General features: G+C 41.7%; 1 protein-coding gene across 1 annotated transcript in view; it reads left to right on the top strand.

Annotated features, from left to right (window-relative positions):
• Window positions 1-22,939, top strand: part of LOC122840746 (sodium channel protein type 4 subunit alpha B-like) — a 60,269-nt gene that overhangs the window by 30,519 nt on the left and 6,811 nt on the right. Inside the window, exons 8-22 of the mRNA XM_044133346.1 lie at window positions 983-1,046; window positions 5,144-5,285; window positions 5,699-5,896; window positions 6,260-6,445; window positions 6,529-6,931; window positions 7,415-7,471; window positions 7,569-7,807; window positions 8,934-9,107; window positions 9,213-9,569; window positions 13,266-13,673; window positions 15,814-15,931; window positions 17,313-17,467; window positions 17,563-17,736; window positions 21,612-21,734; window positions 22,602-22,874. Of these exons, the coding sequence (XP_043989281.1) occupies window positions 983-1,046; window positions 5,144-5,285; window positions 5,699-5,896; window positions 6,260-6,445; window positions 6,529-6,931; window positions 7,415-7,471; window positions 7,569-7,807; window positions 8,934-9,107; window positions 9,213-9,569; window positions 13,266-13,673; window positions 15,814-15,931; window positions 17,313-17,467; window positions 17,563-17,736; window positions 21,612-21,734; window positions 22,602-22,874 (3,071 nt within the window). The remainder of the gene's footprint in view (window positions 1-982; window positions 1,047-5,143; window positions 5,286-5,698; window positions 5,897-6,259; window positions 6,446-6,528; window positions 6,932-7,414; window positions 7,472-7,568; window positions 7,808-8,933; window positions 9,108-9,212; window positions 9,570-13,265; window positions 13,674-15,813; window positions 15,932-17,312; window positions 17,468-17,562; window positions 17,737-21,611; window positions 21,735-22,601; window positions 22,875-22,939) is intronic.

Below are 22,939 nucleotides of genomic sequence, written 5' to 3'. Positions count from 1 at the left end.
GTTACCAGAGATGTAGTCCTACGGAACACCACTGAGGTCATAAATGTGTGAGCATTTCGCTTTACTTTGACGCGTGTACAACAGGCAAACAACGTGTAAAGTACGTGATGTTTACGCATTAAAATGTCACGTGTAATTAGTGCATGAACAACGCTGACACATCACATCAAAAACGTGTAAATTAAGCGTTGATTGCGCTTTTCATTAAAGGTGCAAAAAGAGCCTGTGTATGTGTCTTCTGGACAACGTCACGTCCTGGCAGTCTGAGTCACGTCTCTTCTCATTGGCTGCTTCAGATCCTCGGCCAAACCACCAACATGCACTGCAGACATTGTTCACACGTTCACTATGTGGGACATGTTGACGTGTGTTTGACGCTTAAACATCACATACTGTGGACGGTATTGGTGCGTTGTTTATGTGTCAAAGTAACGCAAACTCTACACACGTTTATGACCGCAGTGACGTTCCATAGCACACAATCGGACATCAGAGGGAGACATTGGCGTCTCCTTGGAAGCAGCCATGTATGTGGCGTTTTGGGGAAATGCAATCTCTTTATGAACTGTGTGATGCTGTGTGAGTTCTGGTGGATCAAGCAGCAAATTGTCTGACAAACAAAACAAAAACAAACCATCATCTTCCTACTACTTCCTGTCGTCTTCTTTGTGGTTTTTGCCAGTAGCAACAAAAGACTGTTGATCATCCAGCTATTTTCACATCACTCTAGTGACAAAGAAGTGTTTTCACTGCAGTTTTGTGAAATACACCTGTTTCGATATGGCCAAAAAACCACCTCATTCTAACGCAAGAAAACTTTTTGGCGAAACTTGACTTTATTTTTCAAAATTGACATGTTTCCACTAAACACATAAATTTTTTGTAACTTCAATTTGTGTAATTCTATGGTTAATGGAAATGCAGCTACTTCTCACATGTTCACTGCTCTGCTTTCCCTGAACTGTCCCTCCTCCTCCCTTAGATAATTTCTACAAAGTTGAAGGGCAGAAGGATGCTTTAATATGTGGATATGGAAGCGATGCAGGGTAAGTGAATCTGCGCTTATTAATAATCTGTTACGTAATGTTGAAATGTTTACCGCCGTAATGGCTTCTGATCCCCCACATGCTGCTCTGTACAATAGGACACAGAAGCTCGGAGGCAGTTTTCACATTGGCAGGAAAATACGGCAGCGGTTGATTTCCTGTTGGCTTTAAGGTTACAGTCACTGTGGGGCTTAAAGCACAGGGCTGTGATCTCATCACAGGGAACGGCGTACCATGACAGAAGCTGCATACGGTGCGGATAATCACGTCAGCGCTGCCTTTACAAAGAAACTCTGAGTTGGCAGCTGAAGAAGAGCTGTCATCACAGGTTTTATCCCCCAGAAAGCCAAATACATATAATTAGGTTAACTGGAATTGATCGCGGCACTTTAGAAGTATGTTTTCTTAATGTTTAGAGAAGATGCTGTACTGCTACTGATTAAAATCTAAAAGCAGCATTTTACATTACCTTGTGGATAACAGCTATTTCTCACCCTGTAGTTCAAGTTAATTTAATTAATCTAAATCAGATACAGAATTTATTTTTCCTTTCCAACGGACGACTGTTCCCAGTCGAAGGGCAAATTTCCTTTTGGTTGAAGTGAACTCTGGCGCAGGTCGAATTCATATGTGAAGGCCAAGCGGGCCGAAGACTGCTCCAGAAGGAGGGAGCGACTTATAATGCAGAGCATTCTGGGTAAACACAACCAGAACAAATCCACCAGAGGAGAAATGGCTCATGCTTTTTTTCCAAAGACAAAAGAGAAATCCTACAATCACGGAAATCTGACGTCACTCCATTTTGTTTACATTTCTTGAAGAAGGAAGTTGCGCTCATGTCTTCTTCTGAGGTTTTCACTTTGTCTCCTTTAGCAGTTCTTGGTGCAGCGCCACCACAGGCGAAGAGTGAACAGGTTTTTCAATAGTTTGGTTCGTTTGACACAATGCAGTGTCGAGCAAACACTTGACACCGCAAACGAACATTTGTTACATGTAGCAAATGTCGCAACTTTGGTCCTCAATCGAACTGAGTCCACCAGATTATCAGGTGTGAAAACAGCCTAAATAATCTTGTAAATCCAAATGCTTTGAAACAAGAACAAGGCAGAAAATCTGCCCCCTGATCCCGGTTTGAAGCATCATTGAGCTAAACTTTTGTTGGATTGTGAAAACCTCTGACCACAACAGTCGCCCTTCACTAGGTGTTCAAATGAAAACCAGGATGACAGTGCTTTGGAAAAATTATTTTTTTCAGGCAGGTTGAACTTTTAGGTTTGGTTTTGTTTGTGCAGAAAATGTACGCGGGCAGCTACTGTGTCTTTGTTGAAAGCAGTAAAAGTTGTTGGGTTTTTGTAGTGTCACGTTGTTGCAAAGATACATTTCTGGGGTTTTTTTTAGTGAAAATGATTGAATGTCTCTGGATGTTTGGGGTGTGGGTCTCCTTCATGACTGCCTCAAAAAACACTATTGATCACTGATGGTGATATTTTTACATGTGGATAAGTTAAATGTTATGTCTTTCTGTGAGTGTACACTGCAAAAACACAAAATTATACCAAGTATTTTTGTCTAGTTTCTACTGAAAATACGTTAGTACACTTGAAATAAAACAAAACTAACAAGACATAGGAGTTGGTTTTAAATGAATGATGAAAAAAAAAGTATGATGATTAAAATAATCTCCCAGTGGAAATAATCTGCTTTCAAACGTTAGTGACTGAGAACATTCTCCTATATCTTGCTGAAAAGTTGCTTCTAAGTTAGTTTTGTCTTATGTCAAGTGTGCAAATATGTTTGCACTAAAAACTAGTCAAAAAATTACTTGGTGAGGTTTGGTGTTTCTGCAGTGACGACGCAGATTCCTAGATTTCTTTGTCTTTCTCTTCATCCATTTTCCTTTCTTCTATTCTTCTCCTTTCCTCCCCTCACTTTCCTCCCCTTCTTTTTCGTCCCTCTGTCCGTTTTACACTAATAAAGCCAAATGTGATTTGAATAAAGTTTCATTAAAACGAGACGGTCAAGCGGAGCGTCAGAGCGAGAGCGGTGTTGCCACGGACGCGGTGGAGGTAGTTAGTCGCATAATTATCCTGCATCAGAGAGCAGCCACCCTGCCGTTTTTAATCCCACTTGGACGGCAGCCTCCCAAAAAACACAGGAACTTAATCTCCTCGAGGAGGAAAATCTGATCCTGTAATTTCTGTTGAAGTCAAGAGTGAAAAGAGAGGACGAACTTTGGGTGGAAGTGATGTCGTCAAGCCTTTTAAGTAGTAGGCTGGTGAGCTCAAACTAGACTTTAAAGCTAAATAGCTGAATGTTTTTTGTTTTGTTTTTGTTTTTACCAGTCATGGTGATTGTATGCCCTTTTTGTCAACTCACTTTGATTTTACTGTTGCCTTGTCATCAAAAGTGATGTTGTGTGTATTGCTTTTTTTTTTTCCCCCTGTATTTTCTTGCCATTACACGGCTTCCAAATGAGTTGACACAGAATCACAACATGGATGACAGATTATAGGTCACAAGGGCTACAAGGTAGCTTATGTGTTTGTTTGCAAATTACGTGGCAGGCTTTTAACTTATGTGCCGTTTCTGCTGGAACGCTGTGCGGCGGACTGCGGAGACAGGCAAGATACTAAGCAGGTCAGGACGGAGAACGTAAAACACAGAGGATGCTTAATCTTTTGAGTGTATTCCAACAAGTAATCCCTGAGTAGATTTCCAAATTAAAGCTCTGGATACGTTATGATGACACACACTGTCACACACATGCGCAGAAGCAGGCGCCGCTGAGCGGTCAGACACACAGGACTTGTGCTAATTCAAATTCTACTTTCAGCCTGGTCACTAAGTTTGATGTATGTTGTTTGCCTTTAGAGTTGAGGACTTTTTTCATCAGTCCTGCTATTGTGGCCAGGCCTGTTCTTAACCTCCTGCATCTCAATGCCCAGTGGGCAGCCAGGATTATTACTGATTGAAGTCACATTTTGAACTTTTGCCCTCTGCCTAGCGTAGAAACCCAGCACTTAAGCTGTCCTCAGGAGAAACGGCAATTTTTCTTCTGCTACTCATTAAATTATATGAACTGCAAGATTCTGAGTTGATCTTCTGGAACAAAAAAAAAATTAAAAGCATGTACAGCAGCCACACCAGTGATCATCAGAGTTTATTTTGTTGTTTTGAAATGCAAACTGAAAAAAATATGACCCATCCATTCATGCACAAGTCATCTTCTTGGACATGAGTGGACGTTTAACCTAACGTGAGCATTACAAATGCACGGACACGAAAACACAGTTTCTCAATTGTAGTGTTTCTATTAAAATCGTTAAAATAATGTTTTTTTTAAAAACACCGCCGCTCCATCATCCACTCACTTCTCCCTGGCGTCTTCGTCGTTTCCACCAGTAGTAATATCCGGATGTTTATGACACGACTCGTGTGATTTGAAAAACGTGTTTCCATTGCAGTGTTGCGAAATTCACTCATTTGACACAGCCAAAAATATATTCATCAAATATGACTATTGGAATAAACAGGAGACTCGGTTGAACAAAGCGTCTGGTACAGCAAGATGTTTCCAGCCTCACACAGAACATCGCCGCCCTTGACGTTAGTCAGAACTCCCGCTTAGCAGCCTGGTGAGACCTGCAGCTGTTCTCACAGCCGTGCTGAACCGCCCAGATGTTGGCCAGCCATTATGAAATTATTCCCCTCTCACATTGACATGGAAGTGCAGCTTGTTCTCTGCTGCAGGACTTAAATATCTGCTGTAACGCCACTGCGCTAACAATGAAGATCAGGGATGGAGCCAAGCATTTTTTTGAGGCTGTTATTTGATATCCATCTGGCCGAGTGTAATCTCTTTAACTCTGGTTTATTTTAGAGCTTCGGCCTGAGGCAGGTTTCAAGTGCCGTATTCAGAATGGTGCTAATGGAGCTGCATCCACTTACTGTATCAAAGATGAATAACAACATGTAGATATGAGAGGTGTTTTCAACCTGAGTGCCAACAGAGCTGTATTTATCCTGCCTGCTTCTAATGTTTCAATCCTGTCACTTAACAATCTGTCTTCTTCTTCTTGATTTTATATCCGTCACAGGAAGTGCCCGGATGGATTTGATTGCCTCAAAGTGGGAAGAAATCCAAACTACGACTACACCAGTTTTGATACCTTCGGTTGGGCTTTTCTGGCACTTTTCCGACTCATGACCCAAGACTATTGGGAGGAGCTCTTTCACCAGGTACAGTGGGTTTTAATTCATACATAAATCATGTTGAAAGTTTACTGGTCATTTTTGGGAATGGATTCGATCAAAGGATATTGCTGCTTTAGAACAACAGGGGGTAAATCAAACTGGGAATCTGAAAGTACTCGACAATATGTTGTCCAATTTCAACGAGCTTGAATGTATTGCCAAGAAGACTGAACAAAAACTATTCTCGCAAAACGGGTAGAGACATATCCTAAAAGATTTGCGACTATAATTGCGACACAAGATGATTCCACAACATATTGACTCGTAGAGTCCAAACGCCACAATCTTTATTTAAAAAAGGAAAGAAAAAAAACAATAAAATTGTGCAGCATTTATTGTCGGTAAAAGTAGGGATTATGTGCAGAACCATGTAACTTTACCGTGTGAATTTTCCTCAGACTCTGCGCTCAGCAGGGAAAACCTACATGGTTTTCTTTGTGCTGGTGATCTTCCTTGGCTCCTTCTACCTGGTGAACCTGATCCTGGCCGTGGTGGCCATGGCCTACGAGGAGCAGAACCAGGCGACCATTGCTGAGGCCTGGCAGAAAGAGAGGGAGTTCCAGCTGGCCATGGAGCATTTCAGACGAGAGCAAAGAGTAAGATTCTCCTTGTGTGTGTGTTCTTGTTTTTGATATGATGTAAGGACCACTTTTCCAAGAATATACTGTACTGTGAGGACTGTCTGCTCCATATGGGGCCCAAAGCCAAGGCCCCATAAGAAGAGGTGTTGTACTTGGGTTAAGGATAAAGTTTGGGAGGTATGAATAAGTTTTGATTAAGGTTAGGATTAGGAATGGACTAGTAATGAGTGGGCATAAAAGGAGTAGAAGTCGATACAAAGCCTTCAGTTTGCATGGAAGTACAAGGATGCATGTGTGTGTTGGTGTGTGTGGGTGTGTGTGTGCTTTTCAGCTTTAGATTATAAATTACTCTGTCGCATAACTTCTGTCTGTTTGAAGTTGGCAGCCAAAAGACAAGCACAGGAGACAGACTCCGTTGTGTCGCCGGAGTTATCGCCATTCTGTCTGAAAGCAGGAAGTATTCGCCGCAGCAGCAGTAGAAGAAGAAGATCTCACAGGACTCTTTCAGAGGAGACAGCAGCTGAAGCTGCTGAGGAGAGGCTGGAGCCAGTGGATGAAATTGTGGTACAACAAACAAGTTTCACCCAGTAGTTGAGGTTGTACCCGACGTTAGCCAATGACTTCCTCCTGTTCGTCTCTCTCTGTAGCTTCCTCTGTCCCCCTTGCCAGTCCACCCTCTGCTGGCGACGCTCTCCTCTCACCCCCTCAGCACCAGGAGAGCCAGCCAGAACAGCATCTTCAGCTCCTTCCGCCCTCGCAACAACTCGGAGGCCGACTTCGCAGACGACGAGTACAGCGTCCACGGCGACGTCTTCAGGAGTCGCGCCAGTTCGACCGCCACGCCCTGGAAGAAGAGGACAGGCAGCGTTAGAAGCCACTGCTCCCAGGTGTTGACCCCCAGCCTCAACATCAACGGACGACTCAGCGTCTTGCTGGACAAGAACGGCATCGCCGCCATGGGTCTGCTCACCCCGACGTGCATGCCGGCTCACAGCATGGAGAAGTTCAAGGAAGAAACAGTTGAGTGTAGAACAGACAAAATACCCAGGCGTTTCGCATTAAAAGGGAGAAAACGATTAATTATCTTAATCACGATGAATGACGATCAATCGATTATTGGAATAATTATCAACTTGACTGATTAATTGATTAATTGCAAGGTTTCCCCCCAGAAAACTTGCTAGCTAAGCCTGGTGGTTGGGTGCTACGGCAGTCATTCATCCAGCAGCCCGTCGAATTTTTGAGTTAAAAAATGTTTAAAGTTGACAAGAAATTTTAAAATATCACTTTATAGTTATGTATTATTGAAAGTTTGGAAGATTAATACTTCAACACCAACTATAAAGTCTTAAAAAAATGCAAACATTTTAAAAAGACTTAAATAAATAAGCAATGTTTAGCCTGATGGAGGCGCAAGTAAAGCCTGGTGGCCCGCCAGGCTTAAGATACACTGGGGGAAACCCTGAATTGTTAACTGGAGTATTTACACTCTACGAAAAGTAATCTTCTGAATAAACAACATATTCAGAGGAGTAACTCTACAGGAAAGAGCTCACAGCTCCTTCAGCTTCTTCAGCGACGCCATGGAGGGTGGGTCCATTTCAGTCCTCGAATAACATCCAGGAAATTAATCCAAAAGGATAAATTTTTTTGTATTTTTTTACCTGATTCGGGTTTCTGCTTGCAGAGCTGGAGGAATCGAGGCAGAAGTGCCCCCCTTGCTGGTACGCCTTCGCCAAGAAGTACTTAATATGGGACTGCTGCCCCTGGTGGCTGAAGTTAAAGGAGTGTGTGAAGTTCATGGTGATGGATCCCTTCCTGGACCTGGGGATCACCATATGTATTGTGCTGAACACTCTGTTCATGGCTCTGGAGCATTACCCCATGACTGACGAGTTCAACACCATGCTGTCCGTGGGCAACCTGGTAAGAGACTCTTCAGTAATAGGAACTCTGGAGCATTTAGCCCGCTTTCCCTCAAGTGCTGTCAGGTGGTACGTTAGCAGATATGAGCTGGCTGAAGAGGAAAATGGCTTTCAAACTGATATTGTATTTCAACACTTGACAAGAAGGACGTGTTTTTTTTTAGCTCCTAGATAGATGCTACGTCAAAGGTTCTGTTGTTGAGACATTTGCCTGGTGAGAAGCAATGTTTCAACAGGAAATGGTGGGCAGAATTTCTGTATTTGTCTTTCAAACTGATATTGTATTTCAACACTTGACAAGAAGGACGTGTTTTTTTTTAGCTCCTAGATAGATGCTACGTCAAAGGTTCTGTTGTTGAGACATTTGCCTGGTGAGAAGCAATGTTTCAACAGGAAATGGTGGGCAGAATTTCTGTATTTGTCTTCTGAATTTGTATAAAAGTTAATAATATTATTATTATCCCCTCAAGTAAGGGTGGGTGATGTCTAGTGTAAAAAAACAAAAGACTCTACGGTAAAATACTGGCAGCTGTGGTTGCCAGTATTTTACAGTTTGTTTTTTTAAACTGTAAAATTTGAATTTTATCAAGATATTTTGTGGCAATATTGTGATAATGATAAAAGTGAACCAATTTATTACTTGTATGACACAACCCCACGGACACAAACTCATGGATAATTAATGAGGGACTAACATCCATCATTTGTTAAAACGACTCAAGCATTGTAAACATCACAGTTGGCTATTTGATGGACTTTAAAACGCCCTTATTTTTGAATGAAGCACACAGAAGCCAATGTTTATTTACACAGGAAATAGTGGTCTGGATTGTTGATCCTCAAAACTTTAAAAATTTTGAACTGTTCCTTTTCTATTTATTCTTGTTCAGGGCAGTAGCTTATTCCACTTTTATTCACTGTATGCAATTCTTGGGTCGCAAAGATTTAAAATCACACAATTGATTGGGTCTTAAAACCTAAAAAGTAAACATTTTGTGGTAATTGATGAGGAAATAGTCGTATTTTTAGAGTTAGATGAGAATTAAAGGGTTTCTAATCCAACATTATTCCTCTGTGTATTTTAAAGAACCACAATGCTGATATGATACAGAAGAAATTCTTTCCAGGTTTTCACAGGGATCTTCACAGCTGAGATGGTGTTGAAGCTCGTTGCCCTGGATCCCTATTACTACTTCCAGCAGGGCTGGAACATCTTCGACGGCGTCATCGTCTGCCTCAGTCTGATGGAGCTGGGCCTCTCCACCGTAGAGGGACTGTCTGTCCTGCGCTCTTTCAGACTGGTACAAGAAACCTTCAGCTCTCAGATTGTGTTGCCTTGTTTCTCTTTGCATTGTTAGGATTGAAAACACAAGCCAGCATATATCCATGTGTTCTTTATTCGTCAGCTAAGAGTGTTCAAGCTGGCAAAGTCCTGGCCTACTCTCAACACTCTCATCAAGATCATTGGGAACTCTGTGGGCGCCCTGGGGAACCTGACGCTGGTGCTGGCCATCATAGTTTTCATCTTCGCCGTGGTGGGCATGCAGCTGTTTGGCAAGAACTACCAAGACTGTGTGTGTAAGATCGCCTTTGACTGCCAGCTGCCCCGCTGGCACATGAAGGACTTCTTCCACTCCTTCCTGATCGTGTTCCGGGTGTTGTGCGGCGAGTGGATCGAGACCATGTGGGACTGCATGGAAGTGGCTGGGCAGCCTCTCTGCATCCTGGTGTTCATGTTGGTCATGGTCATAGGGAACCTGGTGGTAAGTCACAAACAAGTACTTTGTTCACCTCGTCTCGCACCTGTTGAGGATAAACAATTCTGTTTTAGCTAGTTGCAAAGCTAAAGGAAATGACATGTTAGGAAACACCCTCAAAGCGAAAGTTAAAGGAAACGACACGCTAGGGAAAACGCCCTCAGTAGTTTAGATAGAGGCTAACAAAGAGAATGACTAACTTTTACTTGATGCCATTTTATCCTGCTAGCTCCAAAAGGTAGCATGAAAAATGGAGCAACTTCAGGGGCGCTGCCAGAAATCTTGGGCCCCCTGACAAAAAAATTATTTGCCCCCCCTGCTTTTTTTGGTCCAATACTGATAACTAGCACAATATTTACTTCTCATGAATTTTACATCCAACAGTAAATCCACGTATAGTATGCAAGTAGGTTGCTTAAATGTTTTCTGTTAGTTTTAGATTACTGAAATGTCTCTCCCCACCAGCCACAGGCAAGATGCAAAATATACATGAAGCAATCCAGACTTCTTAAAAAATGTCAAGTAGTTGCATTTTAGTCAAGCTGCAGTATATAACTTTAATAAAAGTGGGCTGCACAGTGGCACAGTTGGTAGAGCTGTTGCCTTGCAGCAAGAAGGTCCTGGGTTCGATTCCCGGCCCGGGGTCTTTCTGCATGGAGTTTGCATGTTCTCCCTGTGCATGGTGGGTTCTCTCCGGGTTCTCCGGCTTCCTCCCACAGTCCAAAAACATGACTGTCAGGTTAATTGGTCTCTCTAAATTCTCCCTAGCTGTGAATGGTTGTGTGTCCTGTGTGTCTCTGTGTTGCCCTGCGACAGACTGGCAACCTGTCCAGGGTGAACCCGCCTCTCGCCCGGAACGCAGCTGGAGGTAGACACCAGCAACCCTCCTGACCCCATTAGGGACGAAGGGTGTTCAGATAATGGATGGATGGATGGATGGAGACCTATAACAATAACAAGTCTAATTTTTTCATAACCTGCAATAAGTGACCTTACAGCTAAACCTGTCTTTTGAGAGTTGACTAAGTTTTAGATGTTTCCATTTGCGTTTTTATTATTTATCTTTGGATATGAATTCCAAATCTTTGAGGTTGGAAAGCCTCCCTGTCATCACCCTAATCTTCAACTCCTCCCACTGATTCTCCATCACATTCAAGTCAGGACTCCTTCTGGGCCGCCACAAAATACTAATATTACTTCCAGTCAGAAGAAATATGTTGGCAACATTAAACGACTGCTTCAGATCTGCCAGAGCTGTGAATAATTGTGGGATAAACTGTAAATATTTTGCGTAGGGAATGGAAAACTCTTGGATTATGCATATAGATTTTTTTTCTCTTATTAAAAATGGTCAAGGTTTATCTTAGTCACGTTAAACTCTTAATACCTCAAAAGTGGCAGATTTGTATTTAAGACACGTTACTGCTTCTTCTACCTAAAGCTAAAGGAAAAACAAGAGAGCAGTCGGCTTGTGGCGGTTTGTATTGCATTGTTTTACATGCAGATCCCGTTAGTGCCTGACGGCTGCCATGCCAGGTCAAAAAATCCACTCAAAACGGTTCTCTTATTGGATTTCACTGCATAGAAACCTTCTGTAGACGATAATCGTGAGGAAGCGGTCTATCTAAAGGATAATCCAGGATGCTTGGGGGGGCGAGAAGAGGCCGTTTATCGCAAATCATCCCATAACTGCGTGGCTCAGCAGCTAAAGATGATCCTTACCAACTGTGCGTGTCACACGCGCACACACACTTCCTGTTCTTGTGTGTGCATGCGTGTGTGTGCGCGCATACGGCCCACACACACCAAGCCAGCTGACAGATTACTTTTATGTCGTGTGCTTTGAGCCTTGACATAAAGGGGGACGCAACAGCCGATTCCATATGTGATCATATATTGCTGAATAACCTCCTGAACTACCAGGCGGGATTTAGCAATGTTGGCAAATATGTGAGACATGTTTGGTATTATTCTTACTCACTCCTTTGTGTACAAAGCCCGTTTCCTGTTGGGCATTTACAGCACAAATGCTCAGTGAGGATATGAGTATGATTTAATCTCAATAACTCCATTCTTGCTCTACCTACAAGTTTTCATTCCCCGTGTTTAGCTCCATCCATCGTTCAACCAGCTACAGCCAGTTCCCCTGTCCCTGCTCAAGAAAAGCCTCCCCTCAGTATGACGCTGCCACTGCCGCCATCACAAATTTTGCCGGACGATAAATTCTCCAGCGAATTATTGTGATAAACGACAACATTTGTTGTTTTGAGAGAGCTTTTCAAGCAACGTGTTGATAATGTAATAGTAAGTCTCCAAAAGCAATACACTTTGATTTGATAAAGAACACGTGACACTGGAACTGGAAGATATTTTAAACATCCAAAATAAAACGCAACACCCAACAACTGTACATAAAAAGGAAATGCAACCGTGAACTAAGTGGATTATAAACAAAACTGCCCTTCAAACATTGTTAAGCATCAGAATGGAAATTATGGAGCTCATTTTAATTGATCAAGTTTCTGTAGAGCATTTCAGCAACAAGTCAGTTCAAAGTGCTTTACATCAGTGGTCTCCAACCTTTTTAGTACAGCGGACCGGGCCAAGCCTTCGTAAATTTCCGGGGGGGGGGGGGGGGGGGTGTTCGTGCGTGCGTTGTGAAGATCGGGGGGGGGCGGGGGGGTGCGCGCGTTGTGAGCTGGCGCATGACTCAAACCTCGGCATCCGGTGTACGATTTTCAAAATAAAAGCTCCTCCATACTCAATACATAGAACGGACATATTTAATTATTTCTTGCGCGGCCCGGTACCAATTGGTCCACGGACCGGTACCGGTCCGCGGCCCGGTGGTTGGGGACCACTGCTTTACATCATAAAAACATCCGATCACAAGGTTTCACCCAGAAAAAATGTCCAGTTGTTGGGCGCTCATCCAGCAGTCTGTCGTGTTTTTGAGTTAAAAAAATATTTAAAGTAGACAGGAAATTGGAAAATATCACTTGATTATTATGTGTTATTAAAATATTGGAAGATTAATACCTGAAAACCAACTATAAAGTCTTAAAAAAACCAACATTTTAAAACGACGTAAAGTCTGCATAAAACAGGCGATAAACATTACATTTTGTCAGATACCATAATTAAAATCAAACATGTTGACTAATATTCCAGTTTCTACTAAACAAGCGGCTTTTAGGCTTCGTTTGAAGGACCTCTGATTTTCTGCTTGCCGTGCGATTAATTGATTAATTTTTTTTATTGCAACAGGCTTGCATATGTCACCGTGTGGATGTTGTGTTCAGGGTGATGTTGGAAGTTAGTTTTCGCCACACAAACCATTCAACATGTAGATCAGAAGTTTGGTTTTCTGTTGTGTCCCTTAGACTTTGTGACTTTCTCTCTGGACTCTACCAATCACGTGTTTTCTAAAGGCACTGAATTTTATTTAGGGCTGAATACAAATGCAAGTCACATGTTTTGTATAATTTTTGCACTCATTTTCCTTCCACTCTACAGTTAGCGGCTTCGTGTTTCACATAAGCTCCCACAAGGTAGCTTTAAGTTTGCGTATGTAAAGTGATCAAATTTGGAAAACTTCAGGATGAATGGATGCTTTTTGCACGGGGTTTTGATTGCAAATGTGTGTTTTTAAAAGAATTTGTCTAACCCTTGTGTAAAATAACACGTTTTTTCCATCCCCAGGTGCTGAATCTGTTTCTCGCCCTGCTGCTCAGCTCCTTCAGCTCCGACAACCTCTCCGCTCCCGAAGAAGACGGCGACCTGAACAACATCCAGGTCGCCATCGGCCGCGTCCACACCGGCGTGTCGTGGCTCTGTGGGAGCATCGCTGACCTCTTCAGACACGGCTTCAGGAGTCAAAAGCAGAAGGCCAAAGAGGCCGAGCAGGCTGAGCAGATGGTCGGAAATCACATAGAAAGCAACGGGGGGATAACCGGAAGCTACGGAGAAAAGTACATCCTTCCTGAAGAGGATAGTTACATGACCAACCCCAACCTGACCGTCGTGGTTCCCATCGCGCCTGGAGAGTCCGATGTGGAGTTTCTGGAGGAGGAAAACTCAGAGTCATCAGAGGACGAGGACAACAAACCGGTAAACTCAGATTCTCTGGCATTTTATATTTTGTTCTAAAAATTATTTTTCAAGAAAATAGGACTTAAAAAACTCTGATTCCCTTTGTAATGGCCTTGCATTCTACATAAACAGTATCTATTGCTTGTGTTTGTTTTTGGTGTCTTTTGCGTTGCGTTTTTTCTGCACATCAAGGCTGCTGCAGTGTTGCTTCTGACTCGCTTACAAACTGCTTAAAAAAAACCTACAAAATAATCTGTAACCTGCTATGAATCCTCTCCGCTTTCATCTTAACGCTAAGCACCCGAAGAAAATTTCACTCAAGCATTTCATCACCTCACATAACTGTTACTCTTCACGCTTTAAAGGTAAAACTTAGTTGAAGCATCTCCTAATTCATCTTGCCAGAAATTATACTCAATGTAACTGAACTGAAATAAGTCCAGATATCCTTTGGTGGATTTTCCCAATTTTCCCACATTTTGCTTCGTTTAGCTGAATCAATAGTTTGCTGAGAGGATGCAAAGAAGGGTCTCATTGTACAAACAAGTTCTGGTGAGATCCTAGAAAGCTGCTTTAGTCAAAGTCTTAGTTTAAGGATGTTTAAGAATTGTTTGTTTTTAGCAGGTTTTTTTGTAAAGGTGTGGAAGAATTTTTCTGGAATTTTAACAGTGCTGTGTACCACTCTCGGTGTGAAGCAAAGTTGGCGAACTCGCATGTAAAGACTTGTACGATAATCCTCTTTTAGCTTTTTATGTTTTGTCAAAAACTTTGTGCTTTATTACAATTTTATGCAATAAAAAAATTCAAAGTAGATCCAATAGCTTTCAGATGTCACCCAATTAGCTCTTTGAATTTTCTTAAAAAACATAATTGAACAGAACCGTGTAGCTCAAGAAACACATCAGGGATAATAAAAAAAAAACAACCTTGGTGCTGAATATAAATGCATACTAAATTTAACCTTTTTTTGTAAAAAAAGAAAAAAGTTTGCAAGGCACTGTATATACTTTGAGTACAACTATGACTATTGATCAGTTAGTAGCGCAATTAACCTTATGTGTCTGAACAGATTTATTTATTTTCCAGTTGAATTGAACAGGAGATGAATGACATTAAAGGGGAAATATTTGTTTGTTTTTTTATGAGTCACCATTAGCACATTTTTCTACATCACAAAAATCTAACGTTGGAAGAGGAGTCCGTAGATTGTTTTGTCGCTACATGGACGACGTGTGGATATAGTTTTCTGCAGTGTGAGCCAGCTAGCTTTAGCGGTTAGCTTAGCTGTACAAATAATTTAAAAAAAGCTGCATCTTTGTGGAATGGACTGGCAAGCCACAGTTTACTCATTAAGAAAACTGTAATTCCTAATTATATGTTTTTGTTTATTCCTTTAAAAAAATCCAGCAAGTTAAGCCCAGCATCCCCGTAGCGCCATCGCTTTCCAGCTAGCTTAAAAGCGGCATCCGGAGCGCGAGGCGTGTGTTGAGGTGGAGGTTATATGTCTGCCTGTCTATCTGTCTGTCTGGCGGGCCGACAGGAGTGGGCCAGATGTGAAGCCGGGCTTTGTAGAAAGATTAAGCTCCCACAGCTGAGGAGAGCCAGACGAGGCCAGGCTGAGCCGAACAGCCTGCTGTCTACGCTCCACATCACACCGCCCTCCTTCAAACCTCCATCGGCTTAGCAGAGCATCAGCAGCTGCTCACAGTTCAAAACAAGGAGGAGTTCTGCCTGAATAGAGCGTCAAACGCACGCACTGTTGACAGGGATATGGCTGGTAATTGGTTAGTTGTACAACCCCCCCCCCCCCCCCAAAAAACAAACATGTCTTACACTCTTGTAATTCAGTTTTGGAGATATCGGTGTTGCTTGTCTTGATGTTGTCACACCACTGTTGTTCCTGCGCCATTAGAAAACAAAACAAAAACAAAAAAATTGCCATGCTGGTAGTCTGGTCCCTTGGTCTTGTGATTATTCCCTGTACCCTTTTTATTGGACTGAGTCAGCACCTCCTTCCTAGAAAATCATTTGAAATATGTTCCCCTTACTAATCAAGAAAATCTCATCAAAATTGACTCTGAACAGCAACCCGGTGCTCCGGTTTCCGCACCGTTTTGTGTAGAGAGGTGCGGTAACGTTGACTGACCTTCCTATCCAGGAGACGATCAGCCTTTCGGAGGGCAGCACCGTGGACATGAGGAAGCCTGGAGAGGAGGAAGACTACCTATCGGAGCTGGATGATGACAGTATGGAGCCGGAGGATTGCTTCCCATACTGTGAGTGAGCTTCACACAACTTTCCCAAGAACTGTCATATTTAAAAATAACACTATGGTATTCAACACCTGGAGAACAGCCTGCCCTGGAGATGCAACAGTAAAGCTAAAATAAGGGACGGAGCAGACGGCACTCTATAGGAAGCGCTGGTTCTCCACTGTTTGCAGCTAGCTGCTGTACATCTTCAGTACGTCCGTAGTGGAGAGGGGCGTCTCTTCTGCCATTACCTGTTGGGGTTGCAGCATCAAAAACAGGCTCTTAAAAAAACCTAAACAACCTGATAAAGTTCTGGGGACGACTGTGGGATATATTTCATAGCTAAATGGTGGCGTGAGGAACTGTTTCTGTGATACAGGCGATGCAACAAGCCAGCACACACAATCTGCCTTAGAAAGTCTTAAATTCATGCATCTAAAACAGGGATGGGCAACTCCTGGTCCTGGAGGGCCGGTCTCCTGCAACTTTTAGATGTGTCTCTACTTCAACACACCTGAGTCAAATACTGAGGTCATTAGCAGAAGAACCTGACCATTGGATTCAAGAGTGTTAGACCAGGGAGACATCTAAGAGTTGCAGGACAGTGGCCCTCCAGGACCAGGAGTGCCCACCCCTGGTCTAAAATTAAAGCTTCAAGACGTCTTAAGTTCCTAAAAATGTAAGTTGGACATAAATAAGTGAATCACAGATCTTAAATTTTGTCTTGGCAGGACTATTTATTGTCATTTATGTAGTTTTCTGTCAGACAAAAGTTTGAGTCCCGCACGGACATCTTCACTTCGTTCTGCTACCGCTAACTGACAAGCAAAAAAAGCTAGATACTCTGCTTTTCTGCGACTATTATAGGTAAGTGCAAATTTATTGCCAGTTTGTTTTCGCCACTGGCTCACTTCCTTCACTTCTAGGCTGCATTCTGGTCCCAGAAACCTTTTAAGCTTGACCCCGTGGCTGAAGAGAGCGACATGCACTATGAGAAGCAAAGAGCCACAAAAAAACTTCAGAAATTAAAACATTTCTGCTATTCTGTAATACTGCAGGAGCCCCCAACCATACCTTATATTCATATATTCTTTTGGGCTTAAAAATTAATTGAAGGTGGCATTTAAAAGGTCTTAAAAAGTCTTAAGTATGACACGAATAGATCAGGGTATCTGAGACAGGCAGATATTACGTTTGACACTCTCGGCTTACGCCGCGTTTCTGTAGATCGACCACAAGTTGGATCTGGAAACTACCAGTCTGAATCTTTTAGGAGAAACTAAAAGATGACGGTAGCCTCTTGCTACATGAATGTTTGAATATGTTTGATATCACTTCATCAGTCAAATGAAAATATTTGTTCAAAGCCACTCTTGCCTAACATGCATTTTCGATGTTGCGCCAGTGTGTCTGAGGCACTGTCCGTGCTGCGACGTCGACACCAGCCGCGGCCTGGGCCAAGCCTGGTGGAGGCTGAGGAAGACCTGCTACCAGATCGTAGAACACAGCTGGTTTGAGACCTTCATCATCTTCATGATCCTGCTCAGCAGCGGGGCTCTGGTAAAATCTGTCCTGATGGGGGGTTAAGCAGCAGCTGCAAATGTTTTCATGCTCCATTGATCTGATTGGCTGGTTGTCGTCTTTTGTTCCTGCAGGCGTTTGAAGATATCTACATCGAGAGGAGAAAAGTCATTAAAGTGATGTTGGAGTACGCCGACAAAGTCTTCTCCTACATCTTTGTGCTGGAAATGTTCCTCAAGTGGATAGCATATGGCTTCAAGAAATATTTCACCAACTACTGGTGCTGGCTCGACTTCCTTATAGTGGATGTGAGTGAATGTTTGGCTTTCATTAGTGTGATTGTTTTATCTTTTAATGAAAGATAAAAAGCTGTGGTATTTCAGGTTGAACTGTGTTAATCATTTCAACATGGGTTGGTGCTTCATTACAGTGCGTTGCATAAGTATTCATAACTCCTTTTGTCACATTACAATCACACACATGAATTCATTTCTATGAGTTTTCATGTGATGGTACAAAACAAGTCCATGATTTTTGATCTTTTTGTTTTTTACATATAAAAATCAAAAAGTGTTGCAGTCATGTATATTTTCCCTACCTTATCACTATACTCCTAAAAATTCCAGCGCAGCCAAATGCTTTCAGTTTTCACATCCTGCATCAAAAGTTTTAGAACAACCTTTCACTGCAGTTGCTTCTAGAAACTGACGCTTTGCTTGAATGAAGGTTAACAAAGTATCCCCGGTTTAGTCACTGTGGAAGGACAGTTTCCAAGTGTTGTTAAATATTCCCATGTGGATTCAGATCAGATCGGCTTTTATTTTGCCACTTTTCCATAACCGTTACATTTTGCAGCGATGTCTGAGTTATGCATCTCTGCAGCTCCTCCAGAGGTAGAATTGGCCTTTTGGCAGCTTCAAAACTTTAGATGTTATTTTGTAACCAAACTTTTTCGTAACTGAACAGTTTGCTGTGTTTCTTGGTCTAAATCAGTGTTTCCCAATTCCAGGCCTCGGGGCCCCCCTGCCTGCATGTTTTAGATGTTCTATACCAGAACTGCTGATTCAAATGATTGCATGACATCTTCTGCAGCCACCAAGTGCTGCAGGAGCCTGTTAATCACCCAAAGATTCAATCCAGGTGTGTGGCAGAAGGGAAACACCTAAAACATGCAGGCAGGGGGTCCCCGAGGACTGGAATTGGGAAACACTGGTCTAAATAATATTGTTTGTTCATCAAAGCGCTGGAGATCTTCACTGAACCGCTGGATGCTTAGATCAGATTTTATGCATGTGGAAATTTTCTTTGTGTAAATTAGTTTACGTCTGACAGGCAGCTGGTTTACAGGGTGTCTGCAAATGCACTGCACACTTCTTTTTAATTTGAAACATTTTCAATGACTTACTTCCTTATCTGTGTCAATATATCATCCATCCATCCATCCATTAGCTTCTGCTTAACACACAGAGGCTTGTGATTGTAATGTGACATAATGTTAAAAGGTTCATGGGTTATCCATAATTTTGCAATGCACTGGATTATCAGGAAAGGGTTTGTCTGTTTACTTAAACAAATCCAAGTCTATAAAATGCTCAACCTCCCGCCTTTACCAACCCTTTAACTATTTTTCTGTTACTGAAGAGACTAACTAGAGCACAGCTTCATAAACTTTTCTGTGCCATGGACCCACGAACGGCGTTAGCTTCTAGCTGGAGACGGCTTTTGCAAGTCCACAGACAATTCTACAAAATATGTAAAGAAAAAATCAACTTTCGGATTGTTTTTTTGGCTTTAATTTGCTATGTAATAGTCATTACCGTTTTTGTAAATGTCTCTTGTGCCTGGTTAGGAGTTGTGGTGGAAAGTTTTTCTGATTATAAAATTTCACCACAGTTATGTTGATTATAAGAAAATATGTCATATTTTATATTTATCACAGCAAATTTGATGTAACTTCCACAGATGTTTTTTGCAGCAGTGACCTGCACAGCTACTTGCGTCTTTTTCTTGACAGACATTTTCCATTTCTCCTTGGCTAAGTTAGCGTCAGGAGCAACGCAGCTCGATACGTTTGACTGGCAGCCAATCAGACAGATTAGCATTGCAAATAACATTTCAATAACTTATAATCTAGAATAATGATTGAAAAGCATTATATTAAAGTTTTTAAATCTAAAATAGTGATGATTGAACTTTTTTTTTTGTTTGTTTTGCTTTTTTATTTTCTCAACTTTTTGAGGCCTCCCACTTTGAAAAGCATCGAAGTGAAGTTTCCAAAATCCCACACTGAAACAATTATTACATTAAACAGTTTGTCCTTAAAGCGGGCTCTGCATTTCACTTACTGTAAATCAGTGTGGCTCTGTGGTGCGTGCGCATCCAAAGTGGCCGAGGCGTGACTTGACCTCTTCTGATTTCACCCGCTGTTACACAGATCGCCACAGACCGCACTATTGTTAGGGTAAGTGGTAGCTAGCGGGTCCCAGGTGAGTGTGGGATCGGGGATCACACTCAACCTGTGTGTTTCTTCTTCACTTGTCTCTGCTGCTTTGTTGTGATATTAAGGCCTCCGTCTCGTCTCCAAGCGAATCGATTGGGTATGAAATGCGAAGAAAACAAAACGTGCTTGGCTTTTATATCAAAAACAAACGCAGCGCCATGAGCTCCGAGGATTATCTACAGAAGATCTTGTTCATGTCGTAAAGGACAATAAAGTTATGAAACGTGCCTGATTATAACAGGACCTTGCAACAATATCCTGACTCTTTCAACTTTGCCACATGCAACCTCATGTCTGAGGCTGTTTCACAAGAAAGGTTTAAAACATGCAGTCGCTTTGTGGTATAAAACTTAGAAAGGCCTAGTCAAAGTCTGAACCTAAATCCAATTGGCCATCTTTGCTGAGACCTGAAAATTGACGTTCACAAACATTGTGCATCCAATCTGATTGAGTTTGAGCGAATCTGAAAAGAGGAGTGGGCGAATTCTTAATGGGAAAAGGTGCAAATCCCCCAAAACACCTGCAATGTGGCTGCAGCTAAAGACGATTCAGTCATTGTGACTGTAAGTATCGACTCAGATGCAAGTCAGAGAAACAAACACTTTATTTCAGATGTTTAATAGTACAAAAAATGTTGGAATGAATCCATATGTAAATATCACTTATGTTATGTGTTGCGTTGTTAAAGTAAAATACCTTGAAGTTTGTGGTTGTAGTCTAACAAAATGTGGAAACGTTTAAAAGTATTGATATTTTGCAAGGCACTGTGCTTTTTTTTTTTACTGTAATTTTTATTTGTGTAAATTTATCGGTTGAATTAACACCTGCTGTGTTTTAACTACAGTGGAAGAAAACATTTATTTATTTATTATTATTATTATTATTTTCTTTTTATTTATTTATTCATTTATTGGTCTGATTGTATTAATGCCACTTTATTATAATTTTATTATTCAGTTTTTGTTTTTGACTTACACTCTTTTGGAGCCAAAGTTGTGCAGAAAATAACAATTGAGCATCTTCTTTAGATATATTGGCCCAACACATCTCTTAATAGACTTTTATAAAGAAATTCAGGACATTGGTGCCTCTAAGTCTTAAATTGGTTTTGATTTCTGGATGTGATCAGCTTAATACAAATTCGGAAACAATTTGACAAAGATTTATAAGTTCTTTATAAAACTCCCTCTATTTGATATATATCCATATTTATATGCATATATAGCTGAGTATGCATGCATGGACGCCCCATGGCCATATGTGCATACTTGTCTGTGTTTCGTCATGACATGAGCTTCCTCTGTCTGTCATTTTTGTCATGCCATTTTCATTTATAGCTGCCATCCATGGGCCATTCTTCAGAGGAATACCATTTTGTTTTGTCTGTTCTGGATGTAGAATAGAGTGGAAGTTTAAATTAGCTACAACTAAAAGACGAACCAAATCTAAAGCAAATTTTAATAGGTGTTTTCCTGACTGTGGAATGTCCCAAAAAAAACCAAAAAAAAAACAAAAAAAACAAATATGGCTCCATAAACGTTTTAGCAAGTTTTCTTTGATTTATGTTATACATTCCTTCAGTCTTTATGATTTTCTTTTCATTGGGTTTTACATAACACTGCATTTTTTTAAGAAGAATATTTTGTCAGTAAAATAGGTTTGTGGGTTTTGGTTTGTATTTAGGTGTCTCTGATAAGCTTGGTTGCAAATTCACTGGGATATTCGGACTTCTCTGCCATCAAGTCACTGCGAACCCTCCGGGCCCTGAGGCCTCTCAGAGCACTGTCCAGATTTGAGGGCATGAGGGTAAGAGACTAATGTGCATGTCTGCCACTGTGATGTCTTTGCATAGAAAATGCTGTTCTGCTGAATGCTAATTGTACTGGCTTCTACCCTCAACTGTGGGCCGAGTGTGGAAATGTTTAGTTTAAACTCGAAAGCTGAAATGAAACCTGAACTATGAGGAGTTGAAACATGAGGCTTCCTGGATGCAAAGAGCGGAGAGAGAAGGAGGAATTCAAACTATCTGGTCCACGGGGAAAAAAATCATATTTCCGCTTTCTAACCGTAGATTAGCAGAGTTTGCCAAAATTGGTGATGTCATGATATTCATGAGACTGTCATACAACAGCAGGCTTCAGTCAGAGGCTTCTTCAGATTTGTTGCAAGACTGACTGCTACCAGAGATCTTTACTGCCCTCAGCATCAGCATTCATACTGATTCCTTGATGAAGCTTGCAGGATATAAGTCCACATTTAATTTCACCTTAGATTACATGAAATATAAGTGAGTTGTATGGATCCAATTGAGTTGAGTTGAGTTGAATTGACAACATGCCTTCACATCCTGCATTTAAATAGTAACTCTGGGATGTAAGGCAACTTTATTTATATAGCACGTTTTCAGCAACAAGGCAATTCAAGATGGTTTACGTGAATTAGAGGAAATACAAACAAGAAAGCAAAAGAAAAACAAAGAAGTGCTCCACAATTTATAAACTAGTAGGAGTTTCTCTAGATAAACTAATAGAAAAGAAAAGTAAAAGTATAACACTACATGTTGGTTCTCCGCATTCGATTCTATACTTTCTGAAGTAGTAGCTCCAGTGTGGAGCTGGAGAGAAAGTAGTTTGGGTGAATATGTGTTAGCTCTTCTTGTCTTTGACCCTGCAGGTGGTGGTGAACGCCCTCATAGGAGCCATCCCCTCCATCATGAACGTGCTTCTCGTGTGTCTTATCTTCTGGCTCATCTTCAGCATCATGGGAGTCAACCTGTTCGCGGGCAAGTTCGGGAAGTGCGTGAACAGAACGGGCTTCATCCACAGCGTCTCCGTGGTCAACAACAAGTCCGACTGTCTCGCCATGAACGACACGCAGTTCTACTGGACAAAGGTGAAGGTCAACTTTGACAATGTTGGCCTCGGCTACCTTTCCCTTCTGCAAGTGGTGAGTTTCTCTCTGCTGTCAGAATGTAGTTTTTCTTTTTTTCTTAATGTTAGTATTAATTAGGT

Source organism: Gambusia affinis, linkage group LG12, assembly GCF_019740435.1.
Source record: "Gambusia affinis linkage group LG12, SWU_Gaff_1.0, whole genome shotgun sequence".
Classification (NCBI taxonomy): Eukaryota; Metazoa; Chordata; class Actinopteri; order Cyprinodontiformes; family Poeciliidae; genus Gambusia; species Gambusia affinis.
The sequence above is the reverse complement of the archived record's forward strand: the minus strand, read 5'-3'. Positions and strand labels throughout refer to the sequence as shown.